This window comes from Myotis davidii, unplaced genomic scaffold (genome assembly GCF_000327345.1).
Source record: "Myotis davidii unplaced genomic scaffold, ASM32734v1 scaffold523, whole genome shotgun sequence".
Classification (NCBI taxonomy): Eukaryota; Metazoa; Chordata; class Mammalia; order Chiroptera; family Vespertilionidae; genus Myotis; species Myotis davidii.
In genome coordinates, this window is record NW_006295054.1 from 295,638 (window position 1) to 316,897 (window position 21,260).

Below are 21,260 nucleotides of genomic sequence, written 5' to 3' on the forward strand. Positions count from 1 at the left end.
TTGGTTTTGACTATTATCTCAGAGTCCTTGCCACCTGGGCACGCCTCCACTGCAGTACATTCTTTGGCTCTTTTGTCATTCCTTTCCACGTTTTTTGGCCTCTCCTTCCACTAGACCCAACTGTGTTTTTCCTGCTGCTAATGGGGAGTCATTACAAGCCTCATATTATCTGTTTCATATTTGCCTCATTATCTTCCCCCTTGTGACTTATTAACATGGCTTGTGTGTCAGAAGCTAGGGTTATTCTTCGTCAAAAGTATCCTGTGGGATAATATGTAGTCCCAGCCATCGTGTCTGCTGCTTTCGGTCTCATCTTGTATTTTTCCTGACAATTCCAAATTTAATCGGAACGCTCTTGCTTCTGAGGAAGAATTGAGATGAGAAGGAAAACAGTGTTGTTGACAATAACAAGGAATTACATGGCAGCTGCTGGGTCCACAGTAGGGTCTATAGTAAGTGGGCCTGTTACCAAGGGCTCGGGTGGGCATGGAGCCTGTCTGGCCCCTGGGCAGATGGTACTCCAAGACTTTAGTTAGTTAGTCTGGTGCTGGGACAAGAGTCTGCATCAGGGTCCACAGTTGGTCCACAGACAGCAGGTCTACTACCAGGTTCTCGAATAGGTATGGCACCTGCCAGGCCACTGGACATGTCCCTGTGGGCAGAACTAGCCTCAGACCACAGCTGAGCACAGCTGGAACTGTCATCGGTCCACTTGGGTCCACAGCCAGGACCAAGGTCTGCAGGCCTGTCTCCAGGGGCACAGATGGGTCTGCCTCCCTCCAGGGCCCTGGGTGGGCAAGACTGTTCCTGGACCACTTCTGAGAAGGTTTGGATCCAGGTTACAGGGCTGCTTCAAGATCCAAAGTTGGACTAAGGATGGTGGGCCGGCCTCTTGGTGTACGAATGGGCTAATCTTTTGTTGGGTCCCCAGGCAGGCCTCATAGATCATTGCTAAGAGGTATTGAAACCAAGTTACAGAGCCACTTCATTATCCACAATTGGACTTAAGTTGGCGGGCCTGCCTGCAGATTACAGACGGAAGTGCCTCCCACCTGGTCCCTTGTCAAGCTGAACTGCTTCTGGATTGTAGCTGAGCTTGTCTGGAGCCAAGCTACAGAGCTACTTCAAGATCTCCAGTCAGAATGAGGTTGGCAGACCTTCTTCTGGAACCATGGATGGCCATGTCCCCCGTTGGGCCCCTCAGTGGGCAGGACTACTCCTGATCTGAGGCTGGGGGTGCATAGAGCTGAGTTACAGAGCCACTTCAAGATCTGCTGTTGGACCAGAGTCAACAGGTCTGCTTCCAGGAGCATGGACAACTATGCCTTCTGGCAAGTCCTTGCGCAGAGTAGGACAGCTCCCTGACCAGGGCTAAAAAGGACTAGATCTGTGTCAAGGTCAGCAGGCCTCTTACCTAAGGCACAGGTGGTGTGACTCCTCCTGGGTTCCTTGGTGGATGATGCTGGTGGGCCAAGGCCAAATAAAACATTAGCTGTGTTCACAGGGGTACATGTCTGTTTCTGGGTCTGTAGCCAGGATTACTGTTGGCAAGCCTACCATCTGGGCACAGGCCTACTTTCTCACATCAGTCCTTTTCAGTCTTGGGCTCTACCAAGGTTTTGCAAGAGCTCCCACAAATGCACTTTTGTCCATGGATGGCTGCCAAATTGTTGTTGTGGAAAGATATGAACAGGGGACCTCCGATTTTGCCATCTTGCTGATGTCAACTCCAGGAACTTTTTTTAAAAATCTTTATTGTTGAAAGTATTATATATGTATGCTTTTCCCCCCATTGACCCCTTTAAAGTAACTACTTATAATATTGTTTTGTTTAAATGGTGTTTATATGTCTACTTCCTATAATGATGGATTGAGTCACTCAGCTGATTTCTTCACATCTCACTTGCCTCACATGATACATGGCCAAACCTGAAGCCCCTGACACAGGGAACTAACTATATGTTCATAAAAAGAAGAACATCAAATATTTTTATCAAAAATAAAATCCAGTGTTTCTTAAATATTAGTGCCCCTAATGGTTTGAAAAAATAAACAAACATTCTTTCTGGAGGTTGATAATCTCACCCTAGATTTCAAATAACCCTACAAAAAATGTCCAGCAAAAATAACTAGGCACATGAAGAGATAAGAAAACATAGTTGCCAGACATATCAGACAATAGAGACATAACTGTAGACAAACTGTACAAATATTGGGATTTTTAGAAACAAACTATAAAAGAACTGCTTACTCTGTTGAAGTAGGTGAAAACAAAGCTTAGATTTCAGCAGGGAACTATAACCTATAAACAGTGAAGTAACACATTTGGAAAAGAAACACTTAGAAATTCTAAAACTGAGAAAACGGTCGTTATGCCATTATGGTCGCTGGGCTTTTATTATATAGGATTTCGGAGAAGAAGGGAGAGAGAGAAACATCAATGATGAAAGGGAATCACTGATCTGCAACCTCCTGCACACTCCCTACTGGGGATTGAGCCTGCAACCCTGTCATGTGCCCTGATCAGGAATTGAATCATGACCTCCTGGTTTATAAGTCGACTCTCAACCACTGAGCCATGCCGGCCGGGCTGTGCATTTTTCTATATGTAGTTTTATTTCAATTAAAAAGATTATTTTTAATAACTGTAATTGACAAAAAACTAAAAATGGAACTCACATTTGACCCAGTGATCATACTTCTAGGAATATATCCCAAGAAAACAGAAACCACAATCAGAAAGGATATATTTACCCCTATGTTCATAGCAGCACAATTCACCATAGCCAAGATTTGGAAACAGCCTAAGTGCCCATCAGCAGATGAGTGGATTAAAAAACTGTGGTACAGCGACACAATGGAATACTTCGCTGCAGTAAAAAAAAAGGAATTCTTACCATTTGCAACAGCATGGATGGACCTGGAGAGCATTATGCTAAGCGAAATAAGCCAGTCAGAGAAAGATAAATATCACATGATCTCATTCATTTGTGGAATATAATGAACAACATAAACTGATGAACACAAACAGAACCAGAGACAGAGAAGCATCGAGCAGGATGTCAAACCTCAGAGGGAAGGTAGGGGAGGGTGGGGGTAAGGAGGAGATATCAATCAAAGGACTTGTATGCATGAATATGAGCATAACCAATGGACACAGACACTAGGGGGTGAAGGCATGAGTGGGGTGCGGGGGGAATGTTGGGATAAGGACATATATGTAATACCTTAATCAATAAAGAGAGAAAAAAATAAATGTAATTGAGTGAACACCCAGTGATACGTGAGATTTATAAGGACTCACACATAAAGTGATGTCCTCAGGATAATTTTGGAGAAAGCCTTTCCTTTATATTGGTGATATGAGGTATTGTTTACCTGACGCCCCTAATAGACTCTGACCCTCCTGGGGCAGGTCCTGCGTCCTCATCTCTGCGGACAGAATGGATTCTCCCTGCGTGTTTGTGGGATTCACGAAATTATGTCCTAATGTGAGAAATACGTTCCTGTTCCCAGGTCAAGAAAACGACCGAAGCCACCTTGCAGACAATACAAGACATGGTCACCATCGAAGACTATGATGTTTCTGAGTGCTTCCAACACAGCCGCTCCACGGAGTCTGTGAAGTCCACCGTCTCCGAGACCTACCTGAGCAAGCCCAGCATCGCCAAGAGAAGAGCGAACCAGCAGGAGACCGAGCAGTTCTACTTCATGGTGCGTCTGTTACAGGGATGGGGAACCCTTTTCTGCCAAGGGCCATTTGGATATTTATAACATCATTCGTGGGCCATACAAGATTATCAACTTAAAAATTAGCCTGCTACATTTGGTCAAACATTTAATTGACTCATCCCTAATACCTTCGCAGGACCAGACCCAATAATTTCGCAGGCCTTATACAGTCTTTGAGCTGGACGTTTCCCACCCATCTATTGCTTCCCTAGCCACCCTTGGAGCTCAGCTCTGGGGTCCCCAAACACTGCTTCTGGAGTTCCATCAGAATCACCTAGGTCCTTTATTAAAATACTAGAGGCCCTGTGCACGAATTTCGTGCATGGGTAGGGTCCCTAGACCTGGCTGGCAATCGGGGCCAATCAGGTACCCTGGTTCCCCTCCTCCCCACCTCCCGCATCCCCACCTCCTCCTTCCCTTGTTCCCTCATCGCCCCTCCGCCACTGCAGCTGGTTGCCTGTCATGTTCCGTGGTGCCCCCTGATGGTCAGCATCTGTCATAGCAAGCGATCAAACTCCTGAGGGGACAATTTGCACATTAGCCTTTTATTATATAAGAAGGGCCCCTGTCTACCTTCAGGGTTTCTGATTCAGTCCATCTGGAATAGGGTTTAGGAGTTAGTACTTTTTCAAAGCTCCTCAGGTAATTCTGATATACAGACACATTTAAAGAGGACGGCACTAAAATAGAACTTTTCAACTTTGATGGAAACACATGTCCCCAGGAGAACTTATTAAAATGTAGATTCTGGGTTCGATAGGTCTGGGGAGAGAGGGACCTGAGGGTCTGCACCTCAAACAGGCTCCCATCAGACCACACTTTGAGTAGCAGGGGTCTAGGGTCTACACGATAAAAGCAGCTGGATTCTAGGTAGCCTATGGGATGTCCCTTGACATGGAATATATTTTTAATATATTTTTATGGATTTCAGAGAGGGAGAAAGATAGAAACATCAATGATGAGAACCATTAATTGGCTGCCTCCTGCACACCTCACACTTGGGATCAAACCTGCAACATAGGCATGTGCCCTTGACCGGGAATCGAATCATGACCTCCTGGTTCATAGGTTGACACTCAACCACTGAGCCACATCAGCTGGGCTTGAATTTTTTTGTTGTTGTTGTTAATCCTCACCCGGGGATAATTTTAGGGAGAGTGGAAGACGGAAAGAGAGGGAAACATCGATGTGAGAGAAACGCATCGATTGGTTGCCTCCTGCACTCGCCCCAACCAGGGCCTGGGCCAGGGAGGAGTCTGCAACCAAGGTACGTGCCCTTGACTAGAATCAAACCCGGGACCCTTTGATCTGCAGGCCAATGCTCTATCCACTGAGCCAAACTGGCGAGGGCTTGAAAATCTTTTTAAAGTTAAAAATGACTCTTTCCTTTTGCAGAAACTCAGAGAATATTTGGAAGGTAGTAATCTCATCACCAAACTTCAAGCCAAGCATGACTTGTTGCAGAGGACCCTCGGAGAAGGTCAGTTGTGTGAAGTAGATGGGAAGGTGACGTGGATTATATATTGTATCGTGTATGTGTCCCGTGAAGTGTGTGGATGGGGGATTTGTGCTTTAAGAAGCAGAGGACACCGTTTGTTTAGATTTGGCTTTGTCTGTTTCTGGAATTACCAAGTTCTCCCTGGAACTGTTTTCTTTATGAGCTTGGCGCTAACCTTGAGGAAGAACAGGGAAATCTAGGGAGGGCTGAATAGCCACCACTGAGCTCCCGAGGGAGGATCTGCAGAGCACACTGCTCCTAACCGTAGAGAAGTCACAAGGAGCTGTATCGGCCCCCACCGGTGACCCCCCTCGCCCCTCCCTCCACCCAGGGCACTTCCTCCCTTCTTGGACTTTCCCACCCCTCCAGCCCCGCCCATTTGTTTTATTGGGCCAATATTTTTGTCCCATTGAGTGCCTTTTTCGACTCTAGAAACCAGTAAAACCAGTTCAAGTGACTTTTTCTTTCTGTAGGCATTGGTTTTAGTAAAGAAATAACCTAAGTGTATTGTTCTATCTGATAATAGCAAAAAACACAATAGTTACCACTTATAAGGCTTTCTCTGTGTCAATCATTGTTCTGAGCTGCCTATTTTACTGGACACTATAAATTTCAAATGAGAAAAGTGGGGCGGGGGGAGGATTATAGGCAAAGGGGACTATATAAATGTTGGCTGTTTTTCTATCTTCAGGAAATTTAAAAGGGAAAATTAATATAAGCAAAGTCTCTGTCTTAAGTGCCTCATAGTCTGTAACTTTAATTATCTTTTATTCATACTCGATCCTGCTAGAAGTTATAAAAAGTGAAAGAGAATATGTATGGAAGTGGGAAATGAGGGGACTGGGTTGTGGGAGAAACTCAGGACAAAAACAGATTCCTCCTGTTTGATGTAAATTCTTGCCTCCTACCATTCTAGAAACTTCCTTACCCATAAAGAAGTTTTTCTATCACTTTATTTCCTTGTTTTCCCCAAAGGACCTATTATCCTCAGGGAATTGGTACACAGAAAAAGGTCAACATGACCTATGGTTCCTTGTATTACAGTGAGGATGCCAGACTCTAAGCTAAAAGGCCAATTTCACTTGGAAAAAATTAACATTTATACTACTAAAAAGTGTCTTAAAAAAAAAAATAACCAAACACGATGTATGAACTTTCATTTGGCTCTGAATCCAAAAGCAAAAGTTATAAAAGGCATTTTCAAGACAACTTGGGAAATTTAAATATAGACTGTTAGATGATATTATTGAATTAATATTAATTTTCTTATATATGGTGGTATGGTGATGAAGGACAAGAACCTTATTCTTAAGAAATGCTTGCTCAGTGTCATAATGTTTGCAACTTACTTTCCAAATGGCTCAGGAAAAGAGAGAGAGAGAAATAAAGCTCAATAAGGCCAATGTGACAAAATGTTAACAATTGGGAAATCCAAGTGAAGGGTACATGAATGTTCCCTGTACTAGTCTGTTAGCTCTTCTGTAACTGAGGTTTCAGCTTTTAAAAAACAAGACCTTTTTATCCTTTGAATTGTTCTACCTTAGCAGTTGTGTCCCAGTTTTTCCTCTTTTTCCCTTCACAGTATCAGCCTTTTTTGCCCTCCATCTTCTACAACTGCCTGGTATTTCACTGGTGCCCCAAGATCAACTGCCAGACCCAAAGCACAGGTTATTATACGTGTAGATGAACATTTAGGCACAGAGTCCTTCCCTGCTGGACTGGATACCACCTTAGAGATTGCGAGCTGGAGGGAATTAAGCAGTGGGTGAATTCATTCTTGGCACCGCATGCAGACATGTGTGTTAATACGCTTGGGATCTCATTCTGAAACTTTTATGGAACTCATTCTACACAGATTCCCTTATGTTCCAGGAGAGAGAGCCCCACCGGTTAATATTCATTTACATGCCATTATTAGCTAGGGCTGTATTTTAGCCAATTTGCTGAATCCACGCTCCAGAGCTGTGTACCTTGTGAACTCTAAGCCAGGATTTCTTTCCTTTGGAATTCCTTTCAGTCATTTCCAATGTCCTAGTGACACAAGCTGTGACAGGTGTCCCAGGCCTTCCCGGATGACATTTATTCTGCATGTGACACTGGACGCTTCCCACCCAGTGGCAGCAGGCACACTGGCCTCTGCCCGCCGGTGGCAGACCTCTCTGCTTCCGGGCCTGCCCCACGTGGAGGCTTGGCAGCACCCTAGTTGTTGGCCACTGCCTGGGGCTGACACTGGCAGCTTGGCCTGGAGAAAAACTAAGCATAAAGAGCACGCCCCACCTTTTAGCTGACCATTGTGAGCCTGCTGGCTTTCCATGCAGCCCTGTTCGTGTTAATAGGCTTACACCGAAGGACAGTAGGAGAGTTTGTGGCGCCTGTCCCACGGTGAGATAATTCAGCCGCAAGCCCTTATGGAGGAACCCAAGGCTAGGTTTGGCTAAGTTAAGTTAGTAGCACAGGATCAGACGGTGTGCTTGGGGACAGCCCTGACTTTTTATATAGAAATCTTATCTCTGAATTATACCGGCCCCACTGCTCCAGAAACTGCCTTCGTCGTAAAAACAAATAGAGCCTAACCCAGGATTTCGCAGTTGATCGTACACGGCCGAAACTATAACTGCAGACATGTGTTTGGCCTGTCTTGCTGCTCACTTTTTGGCAGGCTACCAGTGGCCGAATACATCCTTTGATTTACAACATTTCTGAGCAACTACATTAGGCTCTTAAAGTGGCACCATCAAAATTCAGAATTCCAAACCTTTGAAAACTATCGAGATAAAAAGAAACATCATGAGCTGTTAAGACCAAAGTCGTCATCATCGTCTTCATCCTTCAGCAACCCGTACCATCCTTTTGTAATATCATTTGTTTTCAAAGTGGAGAAGTTCAGTTGAGCCCAGTCAGTGAACACAGAAACCTTTTTCCTTTTTAGTAATGAGCCTTTGTGTTCACATTGGCTTCTTAGTCTGCAACGCTTGGAATTAGGGGATGTAGTATCAGCGCAGTGCTTGCAACGCACAGAGAGTCTGAGTTCCATGTTATATTATTTCAAGCGGCGGGCGTGAGGTTTCCGACAAAGGAATCGCACAGGTTATCTTCACACTGTCTTAAGACTCCTGTCTTTAAGTAGGAGTACAAATATACTTTCAAAAGAGAAGATTATTGTAAGCAATTGATTTTTAGAAAAGCCCTGCAGTAATTGATATTAAAGAAGAAAAGGAACTGAGAAATAATGGCAGGAGTCCTGATCAGTCATTCATTAGGGACCTTCGTTTTTTTTGAGTTGTGCACGTGTTAAATATTTTATTTAATTGGTTTTTTAAAATCTCAAATGGCCATCAAACTGTATTGTAGTTTTCCCTGATATTCTATGGAGAAAAAATACATTTAAGAATAATTTACTTCCTAATTCTCAAGTGAAAATGTAAGAGTGGGCAAATTGGGTGTTCATATCAAGAACAAGATAATCCTGAGTCATTTTTTCCCCCTCCAAATGGCATGTACTAGGGGAAAGGGGGAATGAGTTGTCTGTTCTTTTTAATAATTAAGTAACCTTCCAAAGGAAATGATTGAAATCGAATCTTCTGACCACTGGAAGCTTTCACACTTCTCTGGGAAGCAGGTTCTTCTAAGCTTGTGTGTTATTGATCTATTAATGATGATACTGATTAAAAAATAAAACCTCATTCATCAGTTGAGACACACTCTGTACTATTTGCCGAAGAAAATGGATGTGGTGGTGGCGGTTATTCTATGGAGGCTAGTCCTTGCAAAGCTTGCTCATGGTTCATTAATCAAAATGCATCTTTCACAGGTTTTGAATTTTTTATCTCATACTATTAACCATGGATGGATGGAGCAAAATGATCTTAAGCCATTTTATATATGATCTTTTTCCAACTCAAGAGAACATTTGGTTGGGATATTTTAACAAAAATAGCAAAGTATTTATTAAACTTATTTCATCATTTTGTTAAATTTATCAAACCTTCGGTAGTTCATATTTAGCCATATGGAGCAGATGGAGGTATAAGGCATAATCTGTACCTTTCTTCTGGGGTCTTTCTAAGTATTTGATGAGGGGGGGAAAAAGACATAATTTTACAATATGTTACTTGGGAGCTCAGGTCTAGAATTAAAACAAACGTGGACCCTAGTGCCAGACCCACCACATACTAACAGCATGACCTTAGGCAAGTCTCTTGCCTTCTCTATGTCCAGTCTCTTATGTAAAATAACAATAATAATACTAGTACCTACTCAATAACATTGTTTTGAAAGTTGTGAATTAATACATAGAAAGTGCTTCCAACAGCACCAAAATAAATGTGTAGATATCATTGCTGTCTTTAGTGTTGTTACTAGGTAGTTTATATCATCCTTTTATGTTATAATAAAATATGCAACATGACAGAATACAATACAACACAAGCCAGACAGTTCCTCAACCCTTTCCTCATCCTAATGACTCACCCTGGGTGATCTCGGCCAGGTCCCATAGCCCCAGCACAACAGAAATGGCAGTGACTCTCAAATTTTAGTCACCAGCCCTGCCTGTTCTCTGAACTCTAACTCTGTACAGCCAGCTTCGTGCTGAAGGATATCCCATAGGTACCACACGCCACACTCAGCTCACTGTCTGCCATGCCCACTTCCTGAGAGACCTTCTCCCACTTACAAAGAGCTTTAACTTATTCTAGAGTTCTTTTTTTTCTTCTCCCCAAAAAGTAGCAGAAGGCCAGGAAAGGAAGGGACTTACGTTAAATGGTAGCAGGGGAAAGTCTAATTCTTTTCCTTACCCTTCACCCGCCCCTCCAAATCATGGCTAAATCCTGAATCTGCCAACAGTGGCCTGGATCTGTATTGAAAAGGTATTTTCTGACATTAAATGTTGCTTCCTGTTTAGTAAATAGATATTCATGAAAAACTTTATATTACTTAGTTATTGAAAGCAGATAATAGAGTAAAAATCTCTTTCGCAGCCTGAGAGTATTCATTTACCATTCCCAATAAGCCAGCTTTGTCTACTGTTGTTATATTGGCCCTGCCCTACAAGTCTGAGTCACTGGCTCACCTGTTTGTGCTACAACAACATGACCATTCTCTGCCACGCTGTATCTTCAAGCTGTTTGAGGACCATATCATCATTTTACAAACAAAACCAGTTGAATGTTCACTTTCCCACACCCCTTCCCAACGGCTCCACCCTAAATGTAAGAAAGAGCAGACAGCAACCGCAGACACATTCAGACTTGGAATTAGCACAGTTTGTAGGAACACCACAAATATAGAGAGCTGTTATTTAAAACAAGTCAAGAAGTCTGAATGTATGAGAAGAACCTCACGTTTTAAATAACAGAGGACTTTTAGCTTACAAGTTGGTGGAATGTAGCGTAATTTAATGTCCTTCTACTTGAATATCTGCAAATGTCATTTCTGATTAGAAAATGCAACGCCTCTCCCCGATTTCATATTATAGAAAGAACACCAATGTAATCTAAAGGAAATTGAGTTCTCCCAATCCTGTGTAACCCCTACTTCTCCCCCATGAGGTGACAATCAAGCCAGAGGGAATAACCAACATTCTGGGATATGTTTTATTTGTATTTCATCCTTGAACTTATAGTTAAGATCAAGCAGTCACTTCTTATTTAAGTAAATAAATAGCCCTGCCTCAAATTGCCAAGTAAAACATGTTTGTCCAGTCTATAGAATTTATTAAATTTTATGTATAGATTTTATGAAATATTTACTTTGAATTATTTGCCTATCACTATATGCAACCCTCATGTTTTCCGCCATAAATTGTGTAAGTTATTATAAACTCAGAATTTTAAAATAGTAGACAGTTGATACAAAACATTACCAAATGCGTTCCACGGATTCCATTCCATTTACTTCCTTTGGTTTTGTCTTTTTTCCCTGCAGGTCATAGAGCTGAGTATATGACTACAAGGTAGGAAAACATTTTATCATAACCCATGTTGTGTCTCACTCACTTTTTCCCTTTACAAGAAGCAGCCGTTTAAATGCAAGAATGAACATACTCTGTTAATGACCGTGGAAGATAGTTTGGGCTTGACAAAACACAGTAATGTGAAATGTTTGAGGTTCTCACAAAACAGGATTTGCTCTGGCGGACCCGAGGATTTCCCAAAGGAACCGTAAAGCTCTTTAATGAGCAGACTCAGAAAAAAGACCTCAATTGAATGGGTTTGTTTTATCTAATCAGAACACTTACAAGTTTCTAGAAAAAGTCCGAGAAGACTGTTGATAACTTAATTAACAAGCAACACTATGTGCATATCTACTGTGTTAGCCAATGGGAAGTCTGGTTAGTTGCATCCTGTGTCTGCTTTCCCTCATGTGGGACAAAAATCAGAGCTGTGTTCAATACTCTCAGGACTTTAGCTCTCTGCCCCTTTTAGGTTCACGTGAAAGATTTAACTTTTAATGCCTGTAACCATATTTCCTTTCCGTTCTGTTTTTTTTTTTTTTTTCAATTCACGAAAGGATTTTGAAACTAGTGCTTAGAAAGAAAAGCCTTTTCAGAAGCTGATTCTGATTTGAGTTGGGGAACGTTTACGGCAACTTTTATTTGTCTGTGTTCACATTTGCGCAACAGCCAGAGATCATTCTGATTGGCACAGCCAGATGACACTTTTGAAGTTGAGTTCTCTTGGAGGTGAGAGGCAGTCAGGACACCGGTGTGCCTGTTGCAGTCATTGGCAAGTCAATGTTCAAGGCTCTGTAACGTTCCCGCTGAGTCATTTATTCAAAAGGAAACCCTCTTACTTTGTGGTGAACCAATTCGGAAGACACAGCTACTGACTTGTCAAAACTTGACAAAAATACTGAGGCGTTTCTTCCCCATGTCAGTGACAAAGAGGATTAGTACCTCTACATAGTAATATGCGGCTTATGGAGCCTTTTTTACATATAGTATCTCTTTGCACTATCAACTCTTTTACCCGTTGTTTCTAAATTATAATTAATGTAAGGCACTTCGAGAATTTTTTTTCAAAAAGGAAGGAATGCAAACATAGTCATTTTCAGTGAGAACTGTGCTTGCTGAATGGACTCGATATTCACATCCCTCTGACGGGCACCTCCTCTCCTCCACGTGGGCAGCCTACAGAGGCAGCCAGGTTACTGGGAAGGTGTGTGGCAAGCACGCACCCAGAACGAGTCAGACCGTGTTGAATGGCCCTGGCTTTGAGCAGTCTGCCTGATAAGCCCCCTCGGCCCTGGGAAGTGGCTTTGATAAGCGCTCAGGCAGCTTGTTTTCATTTCAAGTTGCTTTCACAGCGTTAGTATCTCCACATTTGCCTCACTTTAGGACTGTTGGGAGAGGCGGTTTTCAGGCGTTTGGTAGAAAACTCAAAAGACATCCCTGTAGTAGCCCCAGCAACGGGTCACTCTGCATCTCCAGGTCGTGCAGGAACAGTTGTCCGGTGCCACTGGGGGCTTTGGCTCCAGCTCCAAGTTTGCTTGCCCCATGAATCAGTGACCAAACAAAACGAGCCTGTGTGTTCGTATCGTCTTAGCTTGGTCAGCTGCTCCAGATATCATCAGATGTGAAGTTCTGTTGGGCTTTGTAATAAGCACGCCTTCTGGTTTTTATCTGATGCTTTGATGTCTTGGAGTCATGCTGACTCTGAAGGGACTGCCCCTCTGAGGGTCAGCCAATTCCTGGAGATAGTAAAGAGCTTGCTTGCAAGCGTGCCGTTTGCATACACACCAGCCAATCCAGAGCCCGTGCCGCAGCTACTCCTTCGTGGAGCTGTGACATGAGGGCCACTATTCTCCCTCCCACTCGCCCAAAGGCCAGGATCCAGACAACCAGGGACAGTTCCCAGGCCCACGGCCCACCCAGGCTATTCAGACCGAAACCTGTTTGCCTGCCTTGTCTGTTCCCTCCCACGGGAACCACAACAAAGGCTCCTGCCCACAGTCTCCCTGGTTCCCTCTGTCTCCTGACCAGCCCAGGTGCCCCCAGGTGGGCTGCCCCTCCTCTGAGAACTGGCAGCAGTAGAAACTGTCTTCTCAATGGCAGTTGTCTTCTGATCTGTTGGGCTCATCAAACCTCAATAGAAATAAAGTCTGCATTTTAAAACACTCCCGAAATAATGGAAGGGGTGGATAAAATGAAGCTCACGTGGTTAAACTCTTTGGTGGGCACCTTCTTTTTAAATCTACCAGATCCTTTCCTCTGTGGACGGCACAGGATTCAGTGTATAAAAGAGATTTCAGACATTTCAGCTGCGGCAGATTATCACCTGCTGCCTGCTATGAGTTTCCCTGTTTGCTTCTAGACATTTGCCCCTTTCACCTCTCAAGCACCGTGGGGCTCAGGTGACTGCTGTTGATTGCAGTGGTGATACCTTATGAAGCTGGGTGGGCGGCCTCCATGTAAATCCCCCCGGATTTTCTTTCCAAACTGGCCTTCCTAAACTTTAATGAGCTCAAATTCTCCCTAGAGAGTTTGCCGCTTAAAGAAGGGCTTTACCTGGCTTCCAGGTGATGGAGATCCTTCCACCTAAAAAGTTTACATTGGAATGTCCACAGAGAGAGGTCTAGGGACTCTTGAGTCGTGTATTTCATTCAGCACAGTTGTAGACGTTGAGTCAGATAATCCTGGGCCTCTTTGCTCTAAAGGGAGAGGACAGAAAAGGTTCCCTCGCCCATGACAGAGCAAGATGCTACAAGGTTTCTAAAGAGGGTACAGGTTGCACGGTGTGCACACGCCAGAGAGACGGGCTTATCCACCAGAGCACACAGATGAGATGGAGGGAGTCCAGAACAGAAAGGACTGGTACATCCCAATATCTAGGTGGTGAGGCAGTGTGGCCTTAAAGAAATAACGATTCACATGAGTGTGTATACCCCTTCCCAAGAAATAGCATTGAGACCCAACTCCATCCTTTCACTCGTGATCCATTAACAGCACTTTTGCATAAAATCAAATCCCATTAACAGCTGAGGGATTTTGAACAGATATGATGTTATTTGCATCGAAGCATTATGTTGTAACTAAAAATAGGATCTTTCATTTCTCGTGTTGGGACCTATCAGAGCCCTAATGTTTATGACCTGTCGTATGCTCTGTGTGACTTGTAAGCTAAATAACACAGATCACAAACCTTGGTTTGTAGCACTCGGCCGAATAGTTCTCAGTTCCATTTAGTGATGCTTATCTTTTTCTAACTTACTACTGATTTTTAGAGAGAAAGGCAGGGAGAAGGGGAGAGAAAGGGGGGAAAAATACATTGTGAGAGAGAAACATCCCTCAGTTGCCTCCCGCACGCACCCTGATCAGGGATCGAACCCGAAACCTGTGTATGTGCCTTGACTGGGAATGGAGCCCTCACCCTTTCAGTGTATGGGAGGACACGCCAACCTACTGAGCTACACCAGCCAGGGCGGTGCTTATCGTTTTTAAACAAACCAGTAAACAAATGTGGACTGCCACACGCGAGAAAAGAGTGGTCTGGATGAATAGCTTGTATGGTTTGTGATGCAAAAATAAAAGTAAATACATAGGAAAGGGGGAGGACTCTTTTCCCCGAGGGTGAGGGTGGCGAAGGAACACGGAATTCCTGTGTTTTGTAATTTTGATGTGACCTATGGGTGTTTCGTCTGTTGTTTGATTTCTGCCATGCTCAGTAATTATATTCCCTTCCCTTAGGCCTCCAAATGTTCCCCCTAAGCCCCAGAAACACAGGAAGTCCAGACCCCGCTCACAGTATAATGCTAAGTTGTTTAATGGGGATTTGGAAACATTCGTCAAGGTACTGGCACCAGCCATCTGGGTGGCTGATCTCCATGCTTCTTACTATAATGGTCTCAGCCTCTCATAAAAGGAGGCAGGTCATTATGTCCAAGTCTGTCCTGGGGCTCTTTGCTTTCCCAGAAAATCAATATAATACTTCCTGAAGTCAGAGAGAAAAGAATATTTCGTTTGAGTGCCTTCAGAAGAGGAAATAAATGTGGGTGTTATTAAATATGCTGGCAAAAAGAGAAATCCCTCTTTATTTTTTTTTTAAAAAGACCATAATTTGTACAAAAAAGGAAAAGAGCTACCTGATAAAATGTTTTGTTTTTACTCGTGCAAACAAAGTGGCACAAAATATCCAAGTCCCTTGTCAGGGTAGCTGTCTGTGCAGCTCAGCAAGAGTTCTTATTTCCCGTGACTTGAGGAATTCATTATATTGGATAAATTGTAAGACCCTGTGGTCTGTATCTTGTATCTCTGCTGTGTTTACTCTGTCTTCTTTTTCATCCTGTATTTCTGGTAATGCTTCTAGCCGAGGACGAAGGAACTCGCACGCGAGACACCAGGTATAGTGCTAGAGGGAAGTGAGGGCGCAGCCTCTTTCGCTCTTGGTGTCATTTCCCAATCATCATCATGCTTGGCTCTAATTGGGTTTTTTAAGGTCTTTAAAAGAAAAATGTTTGCAGCTGGAAATTAGACAGGCTTCTAAATAGGCTTTGCTTAGAAAGACATTGCAGAAGTCAGACACTAATTTAAGAAGAATAGTCTTTTTTGGTAAAACTGGATAAACTCGTTGTTTTTATGTTGTGTATTTTGGCACATGGACCAAATTTGAGTCCATGGGCTTTTATGCAAAGGAGAGTCAATATTAAATACCATATGCACACTTAACCCCGGATTATGGACCCCCATGTGAAAAAGACAAAAGAGAAAATTCATGGCTAACATTTTACAACACCAACTGCAATGTTTCGGAAGACTAAACTTATATAGAAAACTACATCATTGATAATCTCCCTTAATAATATGTTACAGATATCTTACCTTCTTCAAAGGCAGATCTTTTATTGAATATGCACACCAGTGACTTTTAAACATTTGCGCACACATGAGACTCATGTACGGAGAGACAGATACATGCATGCATGGCCTTAAGCATGAGCCCTAACCATGCAATGAAGTGAAAGGCCACAGGACACCTAAACAGCAATCACAAATACACTGCCATAGCCTTAAACCCAGAAGAGCCTTACTGGCTCTAATTTAATATAAAATTATTGTCAGATTTGATTATCCGGTTTCCCAGCCCAAGGCTTCTTATAAGCAGGGGTAAATTAGCTGGAGAGAAGGACTGATCCAATGGGAGCGCTAAGATGGCAGCCGAATGGCCTGGCGGAGAGAGAGGATGCAGGGCAGCTCAGGAAAGCAAGTGGGTGATTCTGTTACTTCTGATAGCACAGTGTGAGAACGACTGCTTAAGATGAAAGAAAAGCACGTACTATATTTTTTTTATAAGATTACATTCTTTTTTTAAATATATCTTTATCGATGATTTCAGAGAGGAAGGGAGAGGGAGAGAGAGAGGTAGAAACATGATGAGAGAGAGAATCATTGGTTGGCTGCACCCTGCATGCCCCCCTACTGGGGATTGAGCCCACAATCCGGGCATGTGCCCTTGGCCAGAATCCAACCTGGGACCCTTCAGTCTGCAGGCCGACGCTCTATACACTAAGCCAGTGATGGCGAACCTTTTGAGCTCAGCGTGTCAGCATTTTGAAAAACCCTAACTTAACTCTGGTGCCATGTCACATATAGAAATTTTTTGATATTTGCAACCATAGTAAAACAAAGACTTATATTTTTGATATTTATTTTATATATTTAAATGCCATTTAGCAAAGAAAAATCAACCAAAAAAATGTCATAGGTTCGCCATCACTGCACTAAGCCAAACCAGCTAGGGCATTTTAAAGATTTTTCATTAATAACAGTTAAAGGAAACGGAAGATAGGTACTAAAAAAGGAGTAAACTGGTTATCATGGGAAATTCCCTATGCGAGCCCTTCCCTGTCCCAGATGGCACGCTAAAGAATCTTTGGGAACAGCAGTGACACAGCACATCCAGGGATCTCTGCACTTCTGAAAAGTGCTCCATCAGTGGAAGTCCCCACAGTATCACTGTGAGACAACAAGAGCAAAACCATTTCTCCTCTTTGTCCCCTGGGAAAACTGAGAAACAAAGGGATTCCTTTGATGGTAGGTGGAACACAGCTCACTTCTTGTACAGTGTTCCACCAAAGCAGCTGGCATCCATGAAGTTAAAATACACTTTATATTTTTACTCCAAAATTCATTATACCTGAAGGAAATACTGATAATAGCTAAAAGAATAGCAAGTACTTGAGTAAATGTAACCACACAAAAAATATGTTTTAAGTAATAAGACGTTTTTGCTTGGAACAATTTTAGTGCAAACATTTTCCTTTTAATAACCTTTTATTCTTTGTTTTTCTTTTTGTTTTAACACTCAGTTCAGCAGAGATGCAAACTAATATTCTCCTGTTATCGCTTACATTTAGATATTTGTTGCTCTTTTACAATGTTACATGTATTGTTCATATGAAGGTTTCTTCCTCTAAAACACACTTGTATCTTAAAGAAAAATCCCCTCACATACTCAGTAGGTTTTGATATAATTATGTTGTCATTCTCGCGTCAACTAGTCCACACCAAAAAGAGTTTGCATTCTTAAGGACCTTCTTTAAGAAATTAATGAAGTTTACATTCCTAAAACAAATGAACTCTTAGAGAAACTTAATATAAGTTCCAGAAGTCATTGAACCATAGCTGGTTTATACAGATTGTCTTAAAATCTAAAATAAAACTATTCCTCAAGCTGTGCATTACCCATTCTAGGAATAGTAACCAGTTTAAATTCCTGAACCACATTATTCCTAATCCTTCCCCTGTGACTTAATTGGAAAGGTTAGTGGATTCTGAATTGTTCTAATATATTAAGACAGCCAAATTCTTCTTGTGTTTCATAATAAAATTCCTCATGAATTAGTACCTAATGTCAGCTAATCATTTCGAACCTCCATGTTTCCTTTAAGATCTAATTTCTGAAAGAGCAGAGTCTAAAGTACATGAAAAACAACTCCGTAGCCGGTAACCTTCTGTAACGACATGGAGTGTGTGGCGTTGGTACACATTTAACGGTGACCTTGCAGCTCCTTCATCTCACTTGTCATCCTCGCCATGTTTTAAAACATTTCTAATACTCGCATTTGTTCAGTAGAGATGTGGGGGGAAATGGCCACAAAATATTCCTTCCTACGAAAATGAGATCTACTGGGATGTGCCTTTGTGTCATTTTTTAAAAATCCTTAAATCATGAAAAAGTATCAGTGAAAAATCAATCAGGATGAGAAAGTTCTGGCGCAAACTAAATAAATACATTGCCCATGATAAGCACCTGTGAAGCAATTGTCACATCGTGCCTCCAGGAATATGTGAGCCTCTCTTGATGTCCCAGCGAGGATCCCGGAAGGCTGAAAGGTTGTGCTTGGTGACTAGTTTACACCGTTCTTTTTAAGTCCATTAGATTAACTTTATAAATAGCCTTTTAAACAGTGAATGATTCACATATTCATTTTGCTATGTGAGCCCAAGTGCAAGTAAAAGAGATGCACAGCAGAGTCAAGTTGAAGCAGGGTTGCTTTAAAGGTATTTTATTTGGTTTGCTCCAGGACTGAAACATACCTCTGGTTAAATTTAATTTTAATTTTGGCCCTTGTGTACTATTTGCGGGGGGGTAGGGTGTATTTGGAAATGATCACCTTTCAGTTGATCAATGCCGTGCACTCCTTGTAGTTAAACCATGAGCGTTAGTATGATATGTGACTTATGCCTCTCCTGGGCCGTTAACTGGTTTCTACCTCTACACAGGACTCGGGACAGATTATCCCCCTCATTGTGGAAAGTTGTATTCGGTTCATCAATCTCTATGGTAAGCCATGAACTACGGAATTCTTATTTTTAAAAATAATCACTGGGAATATTTCAGTAAATGTGTCTTTCCATTGAATATTTAAGTCGTGCGAAAGGGGGGACCTAGAGGAGATAGGGGATCTTTCACTCTGTTCTCCTCCTGTTCTCTTTAGGTCTTCAGCATCAGGGGATTTTCAGAGTGTCCGGTTCCCAGGTGGAAGTCAATGACATTAAAAATTCATTTGAGAGAGGTAAGTGCATGTCTGTCCCTCTGAGCAAGTCATGGGACAAGCCATCATTTTCTGTAGAGTGAGGTGGCATCCTCACTCTGTATATCTCAGAACCTTTCTCTTTGCATTTATTTCATTTTGGAAATTGAGGTAAGATTGTATTCAGGATAGTTAAGAAATGAAGTACCGTATAATCTTGCGTAAGGCTTTGTCATCAAGCATAGGAAAGCATATGAGGGTGTGTCCTGGGTTAGGACTGGCAGTGATCATGCTCCGCGTGTGTGTCCAGGGGGCCCAGGAGGAGCCCTGGGTGGGAGGCGAGGACAGCCCTGGGCCTATCGAGCAGGTGTTTAAGGTTCATGTGTGTTTCCTTGTTGGGAACTCTTTCCTTCCACCCCCAGGCTCCTTCCCTGTGACCAGCGGTACCTTACGGCTGTTCACAATTGGCTGGCACATAAGTCCTACTACACTGTTCATTAGCCCCGTATGATTAGCAAAACCATACTCTATTGTGTCAGGCAGACCTAGAATCCAGTCAGACTTTTCCATTTCCTAATTTGGGTCAAGTTACTCATCTCTTACTTTGGCCTCGGTTTCCGCATCTGCAAAATTCCAGGGTTGGTGTGGAGGATTAGGCGAAATCCATGAAAATGCCTAGCTCTTTAGTGATGGCTCTTGGTTATTAACGCTCTCCAGTTATAATGATCTGGATACACCTGCCCCTTCCTTCCTCTGCACGGAAGCCAGGCGGAGACTGCAGAGGGAGGGGCACCGTGGCGAGGAGACAGGGCTGCTTTCTCTCCCGCTCCCATTTCCCCCGGCCCCGGCTTGGCAGAGAGCCCTTGAAATTCTGAAGCCTTGGTTGAAGAGTAAATCTGGAGCCAGATTGCTTTCCTGTTCCAAATTCTCAGACTGATATGATGTGTAGAGCGGAGCAGCCTCCCTTGTCAGCAGCTCGGGGTTCCAAGTCTCGAACATTGACCACATTCAGGAGAAGCTGAAATGTAGTAAAGCCTCAGGTTCCCATGCCAGCCACCACAGGCGTCATTAGCTTTCCTTGGAAATTCCCCTGATATTTGTTATTTATTTGCGACCTCTTTGGGTGAGGCTTTGTCACATTGGATAAAAAAATATACATTTTGGTAAATTTCTGTTCAGTGATTTCCCACCAAGGAGCAGAGAAAAGGGAACAAACATGTCCCTGAAACTGCCTCAAGAGGGGAAAAAAAAAACCCAAACAAGTTAAAATGCAGTGTGCAATTTTTGTGAACTTTAGAAGAGAAGAGCAGTCTTGTGAACAAAAGGTAGTGTTTGATTTAAGACTGCATAATATTATGTTGAATTTAAGGATTTTATCTCAATTTCTCAGGGAGGTGGACTAGCCAGGCCACTTAACTAGTATTTTTCAACTGCTTCCCATACAGAAATAATATAATTTCATATTTGTGATATATATCTTTTTAAATTTCCACTCTCTCTACAAATTCCTTGGTACATAAGGGTACATTTTCAAATCCCACTGTCTGATTTCAAAATCTTCCACTGCTGAAGGCAGCTTCCACATATGCTGGGAGCACCACCCTGCCACTTTGGGAAACACTTATTAATTTAATTATAGGTGTCCTCAGTTGGGGGCGGGGGGGGCTGTAATATTTCTGATACGTTTTGCTGATCCATATAGCCAGACAGCCCTGTATTATGTCTTTTTCCCAGTGGGTTAAGAATGTAGTATTTGAATTCATGTCAAACTAAGATTATAGCCTCAAAAAAAAAAAAGTTGGGTAAAATTTTAAATCCCACAATATTTTATTTTAGGATTTTGGTAGCTTGTAAGGGATTATTTGGTAGCATAAGATTTTTTTAAAAGCTTTATTTTTAGTCAACTATTTTTAAGTTAATCATGGGGTGGTATCTCTAAACCATTTCTTTTAATTTTAGTACCGTATAATCTTTCATAAAGTATAATTAAAAGATACATGTATATATAGAAGTCTGTGTGTGTGTGTGTGTGTGTGTATGTGTGTGTAGGAGGGGAAAA

The 21,260-nt window shown here is 42.5% G+C and overlaps 1 protein-coding gene across 2 annotated transcripts in view; it reads left to right on the plus strand.

Moving 5' to 3' along the window:
* The window catches only part of SRGAP1 (SLIT-ROBO Rho GTPase activating protein 1), a 275,029-nt gene that overhangs the window by 216,524 nt on the left and 37,245 nt on the right, over positions 1-21,260 (plus strand). Inside the window, exons 9-14 of one of the 2 annotated variants that reach the window (XM_006769612.2) lie at positions 3,517-3,714; positions 5,128-5,212; positions 11,156-11,183; positions 14,916-15,018; positions 18,951-19,011; positions 19,166-19,243. In XM_006769612.2, coding sequence (XP_006769675.1) covers positions 3,517-3,714; positions 5,128-5,212; positions 11,156-11,183; positions 14,916-15,018; positions 18,951-19,011; positions 19,166-19,243 — 553 coding nt within the window. Of the gene's footprint in view, positions 1-3,516; positions 3,715-5,127; positions 5,213-11,155; positions 11,184-14,915; positions 15,019-15,534; positions 15,569-18,950; positions 19,012-19,165; positions 19,244-21,260 lie in introns of both variants that reach the window. The other variant, XM_006769613.2, reaches the window with a different exon arrangement.